Source organism: Myxocyprinus asiaticus, chromosome 6 (genome assembly GCF_019703515.2).
Source record: "Myxocyprinus asiaticus isolate MX2 ecotype Aquarium Trade chromosome 6, UBuf_Myxa_2, whole genome shotgun sequence".
NCBI classification, from domain to species: Eukaryota; Metazoa; Chordata; class Actinopteri; order Cypriniformes; family Catostomidae; genus Myxocyprinus; species Myxocyprinus asiaticus.
In genome coordinates, this window is record NC_059349.1 from 39,371,321 (window position 1) to 39,387,044 (window position 15,724).

At 37.2% G+C, this 15,724-nt stretch overlaps 1 protein-coding gene across 3 annotated transcripts in view; it reads right to left on the reverse strand.

The window, feature by feature from the left end:
- si:ch211-14a17.10 (putative leucine-rich repeat-containing protein DDB_G0290503) overlaps positions 1-14,899 on the reverse strand; it is a 31,097-nt gene extending 16,198 nt beyond the window's left edge. For 2 of the 3 annotated variants that reach the window (XM_051700248.1, XM_051700246.1), the window contains exons 1-14: positions 14,733-14,890; positions 14,591-14,656; positions 13,773-13,856; positions 13,596-13,685; positions 11,439-11,495; positions 10,852-10,917; positions 10,601-10,687; positions 10,351-10,440; positions 10,093-10,179; positions 9,915-9,992; positions 9,698-9,787; positions 9,512-9,574; positions 1,760-1,822; positions 1,515-1,574 (exon numbers count right to left, since the gene is read on the reverse strand). In XM_051700248.1, the coding sequence (XP_051556208.1) occupies positions 1,515-1,574; positions 1,760-1,822; positions 9,512-9,574; positions 9,698-9,787; positions 9,915-9,992; positions 10,093-10,179; positions 10,351-10,440; positions 10,601-10,687; positions 10,852-10,917; positions 11,439-11,495; positions 13,596-13,685; positions 13,773-13,856; positions 14,591-14,656; positions 14,733-14,868 (1,117 nt within the window). In that variant the 5' untranslated portion in view covers positions 14,869-14,890. Of the gene's footprint in view, positions 1-1,514; positions 1,575-1,759; positions 1,823-9,511; positions 9,575-9,697; positions 9,788-9,914; positions 9,993-10,092; positions 10,180-10,350; positions 10,441-10,600; positions 10,688-10,851; positions 10,918-11,438; positions 11,496-13,595; positions 13,686-13,772; positions 13,857-14,590; positions 14,657-14,732 lie in introns of all 3 variants that reach the window. The other variant, XR_007897471.1, reaches the window with a different exon arrangement.
- Positions 14,900-15,724: the final 825 nt, after the last annotated feature.

Below are 15,724 nucleotides of genomic sequence, written 5' to 3' on the forward strand. Positions count from 1 at the left end.
AAGTCTTTGGTTCTTTTAATTGTGATGATTTTGGCTCACATTTAACAAAAACCCACCAATTCACAATCTCAAAAAATTAGAATACATCATAAGACCAATAAAAAAAACATTTTTAGTGAATTGTTGGCCTTCTGGAAAGTATGTTCATTTACTGTATATGTACTCAATACTTGGTAGGGGCTCCTTTTGCTTTAATTACTGCCTCATTTCAGCGTGGCATGGAGGTGATCAGTTTGTGGCACTGCTGAGGTGGTATGGAAGCCCAGGTTTCTTTGACAGTGGCCTTCAGCTCATCTGCATTTTTTGGTCTCTTGTTTCTCATTTTCCTCTTGACAATACCCCATAGATTCTCTATGGGGTTCAGGTCTGGTGAGTTTGCTGGCCAGTCAAGCACACCAACACCATGGTCATTTAACCAACTTTTGGTGCTTTTGGCAGTGTGGGCAGGTGCCAAATCCTGCTGGAAAATGAAATCAGCATCTTTAAAAAGCTGGTCAGCAGAAGGAAGCATGAAGTGCTCCAAAATTTCTTGGTAAACGGGTGCAGTGACTTTGGTTTTCAAAAAACACAATGGACCAACACCAGCAAATGACATTGCACCCCAAATCATCACAGACTGTGGAAACTTAACAATGTACTTCAAGCAACTTGGGCTATGAGCTTCTCCACCCTTCCTCCAGACTCTAGGACCTTGGTTTCCAAATGAAATACAAAACTTGCTCTCATCTGAAAAGAGGACTTTGGACCACTGGGCAACAGTCCAGTTCTTCTTCTCCTTAGCCCAGGTAAGACACCTCTGATGTTGTCTGTGGTTCAGGAGTGGCTTAACAAGAGGAATACGACAACTGTAGCCATATTCCTTGACATGTCTGTGTGTGGTGGCTCTTGATGCCTTGACCCCAGCCTCAGTCCATTCCATGTGAAGTTCACCCAAATTCTTGAATCGATTTTGCTGGACAATCATAAGGCTGTGGTTCTCTTGGCTGGTTGTGCATCTTTTTCTTCCACACTTTTTCCTTCCACTCAACTTTCTGTTAACATGCTTGGATACAGCACTCTGTGAACAGCCAGCTTCTTTGGCAATGAATGTTTGTGGCTTACCCTCCTTGTGAAGGGTGTCAATGATTGTCTTCTGGACAACTGTCAGATCAGCAGTCTTCCCCATGATTGTGTAGCCTAGTGAACCAAACTGAGAGACCATTTTGAAGGCTCAGGAAACCTTTGCAGGTGTTTTGAGTTGATTAGCTGATTGGCATGTCACCATATTCTAATTTTTTGAGATAGTGAATTGGTGGGTTTTTGTTAAATGTGAGCCAAAATCATCACAATTAAAAGAACCAAAGACTTAAACTACTTCAGTCTGTGTGCACTGAATTTATTTAATACACGAGTTTCACAATTTGAGTTGAATTACTGAAATAAATGAACTTTTCCATGACATTCTAATTTATTGAGATGCACCTGTATATATTAGATACATGCAGAATTTTGTGTATTATTTAACTTCAATTCACCTTTCTTTGAGTTTGAACCTGACAGTTCATTTATTTGATTCTTCAGTTCAGCTTCTGTGTCTGCAAAACAAACAAACAAACAAAAAAATTATTTTACAGATGTATCTGCCCATAATATATAATAACTCCATTCAAATCTCTCCTGATGCATTCAGGTCATGTAAACAAAATATTCATATGGCTACTGCAAAACAGTTGATCAGGTTCATCCCTCGCTTGAAAATAAGGAGAGCAAAATTTCTCACGTATGTAGGTGTTCATCATGTCTTCACATTCTTCTTTTCGGTCAGCCAGTTGTATGCTTAAATCTGGGTGTAGAAAAGAGTACATATCACGCAGAAGCTCCACTATAAATAAGATACTTAATCCGGTTATCAGATCCTTCTACAGATTTGTGCTAAAGTTTTTTAAGATTTTTTACTGATAAAGTTGCTCTCATAAGATATAGTATCTCACCATCAGGGAGTGCTGTAGTTGAATTTAAAACCACTTCACATTGTTTTAGTTGTTTTGAGCCAGTATCTCTAATACATTTAAAATACATTATTTTACAGTTGAAAAAGACGTCTCCTTGCGATGTTCTCCCGTTGCAACTTTTTAAAGAGGTTGTGGACACTATTTGTCCTAGTATTTTATCTATTATAAATAGTAGTCTAGCATATGCCGCTGTTCCAGTAGTTTTTAAACATGCAGTTGTTGAGCCTGTTTTAAAAAAACCTAGTTTGGATCCACGGAATTTTCAGAATTTCAGGCCCATTTCAAAATTACCTTTTATAAATAAAATCTTAGGGAAGGTAGTTAACATTCAGCTAGTTTCTTTTTTGACTAAATAAAATATATGATATATTGATCCATTTCAGTCTGGTTTCAGGGCTAAACACAGTACAGAGTCGGCTCTTTTAAGAGTTACAAATTATATCTTGTTAAGTACTGATTCAGGAGAATGTGTGGCACTAATGTTATTGGATTTGAGTGCAGCCTTTGACACTATAGACCATACTATTTTGATAAAACGTCTTAGGGATTATGTAGGTATTAAGGGCTTGACCCTTAAGTGGTTTTCTTCATACTTGCAGGATAGAACTTATTCGGTCAGGATTGGGAACTGTTCTTCATCATCTGTCACTAGTTCTTGCGGGGTTCCACAAGGTTCAATCCTTGGTCCAATTTTATTCTCATCATATATGTTGCCTCTGGGGTTAATTAAAAAAAAAAAAAATGGAATCTTTTATCATTTGTTTATGCTGATGACCTACAACTGTACCTACCCTTAAAACATGATGATTATTCTTCTATTACTCTTTTTTTATAATTGTTTGGCTGAGGTCAAAGTTTGATTGGTGAATAAGTTTTTCCAATTAAATGAGGATAAGACAGAGTTGATTGCTTTTTGGTCAAAATCAACATGATAAGAATACAACAGACAGCTTTGGTTAACTGTCTGGTAACATGCACTCTCATTTGAAGAATCTAGGAGTTATTTTTGACTCTGAGCTTTGATTTGATCATCAGATAAATGCTGTTGTGAAAACCAGTTTTTTTTTTCAGTTAAGATGTATTTCTTAGCTAAAATCTATCCTCTCTGTCAGAGATTTGGAAAAAGTTATGCATGCTTTTATTTCTACCCATTTGGACTATTATTTCTCGCCTCCAGCTTGTGCAGAATGCTGCAGCAAGGCTTTTTTTGCGATTAACATTTTTTATTGATTCAACTATTAAATATAAATAGCAGAACACACATATACAGAATCAATATACAACCCCCACCACCCCAATACCCCACCCGACCCCCAACAACACCCCAGTGGTCACACAACCTTAGACACACAACTAAAATAAATCAATCAATCAAAAATAATTAAATAAATAAAACAATCACACACATAAAACCCCTACACCTCTCTCTCTCCACTGTCCCTCCCCTAGAGCCCTCCAAAATGACAGATATCTGCCCCACTTCTTCACAAACATGTCCAGACTCCCCAGTCTTCTGGATACCCCCTCCTCAAGAGCTGCCACTCTGGCCACCTCTGAACATCACTCCTGAAACGGGGGTGCTCCATCCGACTTCCAACTCCTCAAAGTGATCTGTCTGGCGATCATAACACTAGTTACTCTCCAAATTAATGACTGCCCCATCTCCCAAGATACAGAGTCTGGGGCAAAATAAAACTTGAGAGGCCAAAACCTTGCACATAAAACTCTGAATCCTCATCCAAAATTCTTGCATCTTAACACATTCCCAAAAGACATGGTTTGTGTCTCCATCTTCTGATTGACATCGCCAGCAGGTGGGTGTGTCTTTAAGACCAAGCCTATGCAATCTAGAGGGGGTCCAATAGACTCTATGTAAAATCTTAAATTGCATGAGGCGAACCCTTGCGTCTCTGGATGCAGATTTGACATTTTTTAGAATCCCAGCCCACTGTCCCTCCTCCAATATCAAATTTAGATCTTTCTCCCATAATCTCTTAAGAGAAGTTGAAGTTCCAACTCCCAGACTCTGAATTAGTAGGAAGTAATACACCGATGCCTCATGACCTTTTCCAAAAGCAGTAATCACCACTCCCAGAGTATCTGCCGATTTAGGAGGGTGTAAATCATTCACAAAAATAGTACAGAGCAGGTGGTGCAGCTGTAAATACTTATAGAACTGAGATCTAGGAATCCCAAAAAGTTTAACCAAATTTTGAAAGGAACACTCCATTCTCATATAGGTCACCAAGTGTAGTAACCCCCCTCCCAATCCACTCTGACCAGCAAAAAGGGGACTTGTTGATGCATAGTTTGGGGTTCAGCCATATGCTTGAGGCAACATTTAAAAAAATGGTCTGGACACCTTTGTTCATACCGAGTTCAAGTGTGAGATAATGGGATGTAACTTAGCTTCTCTGATTAATTTGATAGAAAGGCTCTGCAGTGGCAGGAATAGGGGCAAGAACTTCCTGTTCTATACAGAACCAGGGAGGGGCTCTCTCAGGTGGAAGCGACCAATGAGCCAAATGTCTGAGACCGAATGCATAATAATAAAATAAAATCTTGGGTAGGCCTAGCCCACCTTTGTCAATTGGCCTATGTAACTTATTGAAATGTAATTTGGGACACTTACCATTCCAAATGAAAGACTTTGCTATGCTATCAAATTGCTTGAAATAAGAGATGGGGACATCTACAGGGAAAGACTGCAGTAAGTAATTGAATTTTGGAATACAATTCATTTTAATAACATTAACCTTCACAATCATAGATAAATGTAATGAAGCCCACCTGCCCACATCGCTCGAAAACCGTTTTATTAAGGGGTAAAAATTAACTCTAACTAAATCACACAAATTTGCTGGAAATAAAATACCCAAATACTTAATGCCCTGTTTGGGCCACTGGAAAGCACCCAGCTGGAAAGCGTTTCTGGGCAGTACACTGTCAGAGCCAAAGCTTCGGATTTAGACCAATTGACTCTATATCCTGAAAACTTAGAAAAGGAATGAATAATTCTGTGGAGGCAAAGCATAGATCTACTGGGGTCAGAGACAAATAATAAAATATCATCTGCGTAAAGCAAGAGTTTATGCACCATACCTCCCGCCACCACCCCTGGAAAATCCTCCTCCTTTCTTATCGCTGTTGCTAATGGTTCCAGGGCAAGACAGAACAATAATGGGGAAAGAGGGCAACCCTGCCAGGTGCCCCTATTCAAAGTAAAATAATCTAAAATTAATCCATTTGTTTGTACTGCCACTACTAGGTGTCTATAAAATAACTTAATCCATCCAATAAACGTACTCCCGGACCCATATATTTCCAAAACCATAAAAAGATAATCCCATTCTACCATCTCAAATGCCTTTTCGGCGTCAAGTGAGATGGCAGCGACCAGAGATTATTCATTCGCTACTGACCACATGATATTGATGAGACACCTAATGTTATCAGAAGAGCTGCAGCACCCCACCTGATCTATATGTATAAGAGATTTCATAACTTTACTTAATCGATTAGCCAGAATTTTTGAAATTTTTTTTTACATCTAACTGGATCAGGGAAATTGGACGGTAACTTTTACACTCGCTTGGATCTTTGTCCTTTTTAAGAATCAGACTGATCCGGACTTGTGTCATGGTTGACGGAAGCTTTCCATTCTTTAATGATTCAGTATAAACTTCTAGCAAAAGTGGAGCCAGTTCTGTAGCATAAGATTTGAAAAACTCAGCAGTAAAACCGTCAGGCCCCGGAGACTTGCCTGTAGGTAAGGCCTTAATAACCTCGCCAAGCTCCTCCAAGGTTATCTCAGAATCAAGAGAATTGTTTTGCTCAGTCATCAGTTTAGGGAGATCTAATGGTTCCACAAAGTTTTGAATATCTTCATCAGTAGACGAAGACATGGAACTATAGAGATCAAAGTAGAATTCTTTAAAAGCATTATTAATATCAATGGCCGTGGTAAATATTTCACCACCAGCAGATTTCACTGAGGGAATGGTAGAAAAAGACTCTCTTTGCATTATATATCTAGCCAAACGTTTTCCTGCTTTGTCACCCGACTCAAAGTATGACTGTCTTGCCCTGAATAACCAAAACTCCACTTTATGCGACAAAATAGTATTATATCTGTATTTCAATCAAGTCAATTCTCTGAGGCCATCGGATGACATACAGCGTTTCAGCTCTGCCTCTGCATTTTTAATATTTCCTTCCAACTCCACGAGTTCTCGTGCTTTGGATTTTTTGATGAATGAGGCATACTGTATGATCCGACCCCTAAGAACCACCTTAAGTGCCTCCCAAGCCACGCCCACAGTGGATACTGAGGACCTACTGGTCTCCATATAAACATTGATTTCAGTCTTTAACATTAGTTGGAATTCAGGATTTTGCAAAAGGGACACATTAAGGTGCCAACTATATGATTTCTTTTTATATGGGGCACCACCTCTAAACACACCAGGGTATAATCTTAGACTAAGATATTTCCAATTGAGCAATCCACAACAGATGAAATGAGGGACTTGGATATAAAAAAAAAATAAATCTATTCTAGAATAATTCTTATGGACTGATGAAAAAAATGTATAATCTCTACCAGATGGGTTCAAAAGTCTCCAAATATCTGTAAGACCAAGATTTTTACACATCCTGTGAAGTGTCAATGTTGCTCTAGGGGGTTTACACACTTCACTGTGATCAAGGACTGAATCCATCAAAAGATTAAAGTCTCCTCCCAATATTATATCATGAGGGGTGCCAGCGACTTGCAACATCCCTTCAAGATCTATAAAAAAGCCCTGATCAGTGTTAGGCGCATAATATTAGCCAAAATCAACCTTTGCCCCTGAATTTCAGCTAAAACAATAATGACTCTTCCTAATTTATCTTTAATCTGTTTGAGACATTTGAATTGTAGATGTTTATTTACCAATATAATGACTCCCTTGCTCTTAAACATGTCCACCCCATATCTTCCCACATTTTTCCGCTTCCTGCGGGGAAAGATGTGTTTCTTGAAGAAACACTATATCATATTTCTTACGTTTAAGAAAAGTAATAACCTTCCTTCTTTTTATGGGGTGCCCCAACTCATTTACATTCCATGTGGAGAGAGATAGTACACTCATATTAACAACTGACATATTGATATAATAAAAATAAATAAACTGTGTGTCAATAACAAAATTATTCAGACCACATTCCCCATTAGTGAAACAATCAATCCCCGAACTTCCCCCCGAACAAAACAAACAGAAAAAAGAAAAACGTGCGCATTAACCCTGCGCACAAGAGCGCAAACTCAAAAGGTCCATGAACACCCACGAGCCCCCATGACAACTTTGCCATCGGATTGCTCAATTTTGCCTCACAAAATCACATAACAGAAAATACTTTGTAAAATAACCCCCAGCCAAAAGGAAGAATGAACACAGAACATGTAGATTAATTCACAGAACTGTTTTAAAGGTGTGATCCTCCACAAAACAAATTTCAGCTGATATAAAACCATTCAGTTTCACGGATAGACAAACAAATGTTCAGTGAGCCAGCTATTATGAGTTCAGCGGATGACGTAATCATTCCAGTGTCCCATAAACAGCACAAGCTCCAGCCACAATGCAGAGTCAACACAAAAAGAAAGAAACAAAGAAACAAAACCGACATCCCGGTTCCCCGGATGGTCAAGTCAATTCACTTGGAGGCCACATAAAAGTATATACCATGACTTACTCAATCCGTCAACTTTATAAAAGACATCCTTTGTGTGAGCATGTAGATATTTTGCGGTCATCCGTAGTGTCCAACTGGCCGGGAACTTCCTTGCAAAAGTAATCTTCCGTCAATGCATAAGCTTCTTTAAGGAAAGTGTTATTCACAAAACAAGCTCCAGCCGCTAGGCGGAGCCAACGCAAAAAGAAACCAAAATGACGCCCAGCTTCCTCAAAAGTCAGAGTTAGTACAGCGAGTCAGACCCATTCATATGAGAAACATCCAATGGTTTACTCACCCATTGATTCAATAAAAGACATTGCCTGATTGGGACATGTAAATACTTTGCGACCGTTCTTCGTTTCTATTCTCAATTTGGCCAGAAACGTTAGAGCAAAAGTGATCTTTCACTGTTGTAAGAGTTTCTTACATTCCTTGAACTGATCGTGTTTCTCTCTTGTCGAACTCGCAAAGTCTGGGAACAAGAAAATATTATGTTTCTTCCAAGAAATCTTCCCTTTGCTCCTCGCCTGACGCAACACGAGATCTTTATCGGATGACCTCAGAAATTTGGCCAGAATCGATTGGGGCCTATCTCCCTCAACTGATCTCCAAGCAGGGACTCTGTGAGCTCGCTCGATTTCCAGCTTGTGGCCTGTTATGTCGAGCAGACTCGGGAAGAGCTCGTCTAGGAATTTCACCATATCTCTGCCCTCCTCGTGCTCAGGAATTACAACAATTCTGACGTTATTCCTGCGGCTTCTATTCTCAAGATCTTAAAGCTTTTCAAGAATACGTTCCAGACCAACTTTGGTCAGGGGCGGATTAGCGGTTAATTCCCTCTCTGAGGACTCCAAATAATCGATTTGTTTCTCAGCATCTGACACTCTTGTAACTAACTCAGAGAACTGTATTTGAGAGAAACTGGCCTAAAGTCTTATTTATTTGCTTTGGCCTTTGCGAGTGGTATTTATTATGGTGTACAAGGCAAATTTGTATCTTTGAAACTGCTTTTATTTCCAAGGTTTTTATTTGTATGTCTTTGTATAAGTATTTTAGTTGTCATGGTATGTATTGTGTTTGATGTTTAAATGGGAATCTCTGTACAGCACTTTGGTCCATTCTTGTGGTTTTACATTTACATTTATGCATTTGGCAGACGCTTTTATCCAAAGCAACTTACAGTGCATTTATTACAGGGACAACACCCCCAGGGCAACCTGGAGTTAAGTGCCTTGCTCAAGGACACAATGGTGGTGGCTGTGGGGATCAAACCAACAACCTTCTGATTACCAGTTATGTGCTTTAGCCCACTACGCCACCACCACTACATTTTGAAAGTGCTCTATAAATAAAAGTTGAGTTGAGAAAGAAATGCTTCCTGTATGTTTCAGTTGGGTGGACAGGGCAAATGTCAACTGCCATGACTTACTGCAGTTACTGAGATAATGTTTGTCCTGTTTTTACATTGCTTTTTATAGCAAGAATTCCAGGAATATCTTACATAAATTATTATTATTTTTGTTTTTACCTTTTATAATATAATTACAGGAATCTTTATTTTAGATCAATGCTACTAAGGAACAGTGCAAAATACATGTTTTGTCATTGACCTTTATAGCAGAAAAAGTCAGTAGGCTAAATTTTTGAAACTTATGATACACCTCAAAAGCACATTGGTAATACTCAATTTGTTTGATGGTGACATATCAGAAAATTTAAAGTGCCTATAGGTATTTAATTATATCAGCATGGACATTTGCTATAGTTGGAGGCCATTTATGAAGATTTGTTTCTCTTACATCTGTTGTTCGCCTGCAGATAAGAACTCCTTTCCAGCTCCTTTTCAAGTTGTTTCTGGAGATCTGAGAAGGTATAACCCAAAATCACATAAACATCACATTTCTAATCAAGCTTCTCATTAAAGCCTGGTTAAGAAAGTTATTATAAAAAAAAAAAAAAAAGCTGTAATTAAAAACCATACTCACCAGTTATTTGAAATTCAAGCGCTTTAATTTGTGCATTTGCAGTAGTTAATGCCTCTATAAATTCAAACTGGAGTCTAAGAATTCTAGAAACTAAAAGTACAAAAAAATTATAATACATCTATAATACTGAAGATGCAAAAATAGCCTTGTTTTTGTTTAGTTTGTTTTAGATTAGTAACAATATTCATTAGATATTTGTTAAAAGCAAGAAACTTACTCAGCTCATCTTTTCCCTTCAATTTGTCAATTTTGGACATTATTTCCTTACTTTTCATATCATATTCTTTCGTCTGTCCTGCAAGATACCAATTAGTGACAAGATGAAGGATGTATTCACACATTTAAATAAAAAATTTAGAATTACTAATAAGTAAATATTAGACTTATTCCAGTACCATTAAGTTGGACAAGTGTTTGTTTAAGAGCTGATAATATTGCATTCAGGTCCATTATTTCTTTCTCTGTTGCTGTGATTTGTTTATCTGTGAATTCAAAATAGGAAGTGAAAAGGCTATGCTGCAGTTATCGGGTGCCTCTTATTTGTCACATAACAAGTGTAACAAGAGAAATGCTATTCAGAGTGGAGCTAGAATTAAAGACACTGTTGCAAAAAAATTATGAGATGATGAGAATAGTGATAAACTTAAACATACTGATTTTTTCTATGCCTACTCTTGCCTGTTCCCTCTCCTCTTTTAGATTTGATAGGACACTATTTTTGTGCTCAAGTCTGGATGTAGTTCCTGTCAAACACATATCACATTTGTATCACTGATAAGTGAAAAAGAGAAAAAATTATAACACACATATGACATTATCCCAACTTTACAGCTACATTGGGGGACTGTGTTTCAGTCTCCTGGTCTGAATATTTTTTGTGAACATAAAAGAATAAACACTCACCTTCAATCTGTGCTTGTGTCGTATATTTATCAGATTCATGTGCCAATATTTCCATTGCTTTAATTTGCAATGCAACAATCTGTAACACTAAAACAAATACCAAATATTCTTTTATTGTCTTTTATTGCACAATGACTTTGACTATACAAAGTTATATTGAAACGCCACAATGGCCCAATTATCCTCAATCAGAAAATGTCTTTCTCATGCACTTCTAAAAGCTGCACTGCTCTCATTCACATCAAACTCACCCTCGTTTAATATGCCACCTTGTTCCCCTGGTTGTTTTATCTTGAATTCCAGGTAGTTCTTTAAATCTGTAGAATAGATACAAATAAATAGACAACACGTGCTGTAACATGAATACATTATTAATTATTGTATATTCATTGATAAACACAGTTGGGCAGTGTTGGGCTACCGGCCGCCAAGAGCCGGAGGAACTGCTGCTGTCCGGCAAGAAGGGGAGGAGCAGTTCCATCCGCCAGGGGTCGGAGGGCTCACTGCCATCTGCCTGAATCAGGCTGGGGAGGAGTGTAACGAGGTGGAGGGCATGGCCCGGGCCGTGTGGGTGCACGAGCGGCGCTGAATCAGATGATCAGCGGGAGAGCGAGATACAGGGAGGCCGGACATGCCAGTTGGGGAGAGAGAGAGACACACTTGGCCACGCTGCATGTGCGTGTGTTTGTTTTTGTTTGTTTTATGTTGAGTTTCTCATTAAACTTTATGCTGACTGTTCAGCCGGTTCCCGCCTCCTCCTTGCCCATCCTTTAACTGCTACAATCATATAAATCAAAATTGGAAAATCCTTGCAAGCCTTACTTTGTCACATACATACCAGTTAGAGGGGATGATGTTGCCTTGTTGCTTTCCAAAGCCTGAGCTATCTCTGATCCTACATCAAAAAAGAACAATTATTGTAAAGTGACAAAAATTCTGCTATTATTTAGTCACCCTCATGTCATTCCAAACCTGAATGACTTTTCCTTCCTCTGTGGAAAAAAAAAAGACATGTTATGCAGAATGCTAAGGACTAACAACCTCAGTCACCATTCACTTTGATTGCATCTTTTTTTTTTCATACAATGACTGAATGGTGACTGAGGCTGTCAGTCCTTAACATTTTGCCTTACGTCTCATTCCGTGTTCTACTGAAGAAAGAAAGTCATACATGAGGTAAAAATCATACATTGAGTAAACAATGACAGAATTTAAATTTTTGTGTGAACTGTACTTTTAAAAGAATATTCCGGGTTCAATACAAGTTAAGCTCAATCTACAGCATTTGTGACATAATGTTGATTATCACAAAAAATTATTTAGACTCGTCCCTCCTTTTCTTTAAAAAAAAAAAAAAGAAGCAAAAATCGAGGCTACGATGTGGCACTTACAATAGAAGTGAATGAGGCCCATTTTTGGAGGGTTTTATTTGAGCTGTAAAGTTGTTTAAATCGTAATTTTTACAGTCGTTTTAGAGTTTATTGAAATTACATCGTCATGGCAACTAAATTGTAAAATTAGCTATAACTTTACAATTTTATCACACTAAAATCACGTTAACGCACATTGTTTATATACTGACTTGTGGCTATACTTTTGAAAATGAGTGATTATTTTAAAGTTTACAAATTGGCCCCATTCACTTCCATTGTACACTGTAAAAAATAAATGTATTTTTTACAGAGAAAATACTGTATAATTTAACATTCATTCCCCAATGAGTATTTCTGTAACTGCTGATCTCCTGGGATTTTCACACACAACAGTCTCTAGAATTTACTCCGTATGGTGCCAAAAACAAAAAACATCCAGTGAGAAGCAGTTCTGTGGATGGAAATGCCTTGTTGATGAGAGAGGTCAACAGAGAATGGACAGACTGGTTCAAACTGACAAAGTCTATGGTAACTCAGATAATCGCTCTGTACAATTGTGGTGAGAAGATTAGCATCTCAGAATGCTATTCTGAGATGGGGGTTGGCACTGTCTTGGCAGCACGAGGGGGACCTACACAATACTAGGCAGGTGGTTTTAATATTGTGGCTGATTAATTTATTTTTGACATTTAATCATATATTTACTAAATGTTCATCCAGGCTGAGGAAATAATGTCAGCAGCACACTCTATCAGCAATCTACGGCTTGCAGAAATTAACATTGCACATATGGAGATAGGGTGAATAGACGTCCCAATAACAGGGACAGTCCTGATTTTACATGCCGTGTCTTAGCTATTAGAATTTTATGGCCACTCAGAACTCTTTTTTTAATTACATTTATCAATGGGACACGAATACACAGGTACTACAAAATCATACAATGTTATTAAAAATAATAATAATATGTAATAGACCAACAAACTTGCAGAGCAACCCCAACTCTCAACTAATTCTGGCTGATATAATTAAGGCAGTACTAAAGACGGGGCTGGTTCACCAATCAGATAAAAGGGGCGTTTCAGTGCGTTCACATGTGCATATCAAATATTCATGCCATAAATAAATTTTCCAAACAATGAAAGAAATACGAAAATTGAGCAATTTCCCCCTCTCTCTTTATTCCTTTTTAAACAGAAAATGAAATAGTCAACAGAAAATGAGTTTGTATCTGCTTATTTTATTCATCTGTGAATTCATTCTGAAAAAACTGCATTTTTCGTTTTTCCATTTTTGGGTTTAAAAAGTAAAAAAGAATGGACGCAAAAGTACACGGACCCTGTGCTGACATGCATTTTTTACGTCCTTTTTTACAGTGTGCCTTATTGTAACCCAGATATTTGTGGTAATCAACATTATGCCACAAATGCTTTTGATTGAGCTTAACTTGTATTGAACCTGGAATATTACATTAAGAGGAGTGAGGCAGTATGCTGGGCAGAAGTGTTACAGAATGAAACTACTGTGCATGACCTTAAAACTGATGCTCTGGTCAAGAATTGAGCAATTAAAAATTCAGTGTAATTGTGGTATTGCTCCATGCACAGGGGTTTATCACTAACCTGCATGCTTGAAAATGTCAACATTTCTTTTTAATTGTGTCTTCATTTCCTCTAGATCTTTTTCTACATCCTTCTGGTGCTTTTCCAGCCCTGTTGAATTTTAAATAGCAAACAATGAATATACACAGAATATTTACAGAAGGCTTTCAAGTTAATAAGAAGAGTGTTGGAACACACTTGTGATCTTTGTGCTGTCTTTCTCAGTGTATACTTTAACTTCCAGCTCCTTTAGGTCAATGATCTTCTGAAAAATGTCTAACACTGCATGGATGGAACACAACGGTAAATCACACAAGGGTATGATAGAAACTGTCAACCATTGGTAATATAAAAAATCTGTTTGAATCAGCATGGATTATGTCTGTTTGCAAATACTTAACAATACTTTACAAAAAGACCAGACTTGGCAGATGACAGATGTACATAAAGCCTACATCACTAGCAACATGGTTTCTATTAACTAAATCTAAAAAGGCCCCAAAAAGTATTTGGATACTTAAGCCACACATTTAAAAATGTATGAATGTCATAATATTAGGTAACAAATATCAAAGCAAGTGGTATCTGCAAACAAATGATGCCAGAACTTTTTTCAGAACTAATTTAACTTTTCTTACTATTTTTTTATTTTCATTTACTTTTAACCAACTGGTCTCAATGTCATTTTACTTATAAAGTCAGTTACCGTCTAGTTAACCTTGGTGTGCTAGCAGAGTAACCACATGTGTGGTTCATCACATTAACTATGGATATGTTCCATTAATTGTCCAAATAAATGTTGTCTTAATTTTGAACATATTGTTTTATTATATAAAACCAAAAATATTTTGTGAAATGTTGGCTTAAAAAAAGTATGCTGTCTTTCTTTTTGATATGTTATCTAATAAAATGACATATGTACATTTTTTAAGTGTGGCTCGAGTGTCCAAATGTTTTTTGGAGCCACTGTATTTCTGTATGAATTTGCATGTCCATTAATATAATTTTCCACATACCATCCTTGGCTGGACTAGTGGATGTTCCAAGTTGTTTAAATAGATCATCCAGCTGGTTTTTAAGGTCTGTAAATATTGTGATGAATATTAGATATTCATTTGATTGAGTTAATTTTTCAGATCACTTTAAGATTTCACTCACCATCAATATTATCCTGTGCTAATTTATAAGTATCCTTGCATTTAATCTTGATCTTATCAAGGTCATTCTGGAGGCCTAGAGAAGTAAAGGTAGATCTCATCATTGCTGCTAAACATGATTCAATAAAAATCTTCATAAGATAAGGATAAACTTTTCTTGTCTAGGCATGTTTACCCTAGTGATAATAGAAATTACTTGATAGTGTTTTCATGCGAGTATCTAATTTGAGTCTAAGTTGGTTGTCAAAAATAAACTCTATTTGGTATTTGTTGGTGCAGCCTCTTTTCCTTACAGCTATACAGCTCAATAAAACAATAGATAAATCCATGCTTCCTAATTAAGATCTAGATTGGTCCAAATTTGCTGCTTCAAAGAATAAAAAAACACAACTTCTATGTCTATTATCTTTACTTGGCCCTGGTCAGCATGGTTTGGCCCTAAATAAGAAAAATAAATAACAAATATATTACTAAAATAATTGCTATATTCCACATACCTGCACAGTCCTTAGTTGTTGACGGAAAGATAATAAAAAAGGTGAAAATGTGTCAACATGTCACATAAGTACATTTGATTAATACATGTAAAATTAATCTTCAAGCTTCCAAAGCAGCCCTACCTCTCCAGCTCTTCTTTTTCTTGATAAAAGATTCCTGAGTGCCTAAAATATGTGGGGTGGGGTGGGGGTACACTTTAGACTAAAGTTTTAGTGGCCTTGTTCATACAATAAGCAAAATATAAAAAGCAATTGTATATTTATTTAAGTATAGACCATATTTGAAACTTTTATCTGGAAAAGAACATGTCTGCATGTTGTATATAGAACCCACCGAAAAGGGAGCATCATTTTCATTACTCAAAAATGAGACTGCATCCACAGGACCTAAATCACAATCAAAATATCAAACCACTCTCCAGGTTTGTAATCATTCTTTCTATTATCAGATAGAGAGAGAGAGAGAAACAAAAGCTCTGTCTTACCACATTTAGCC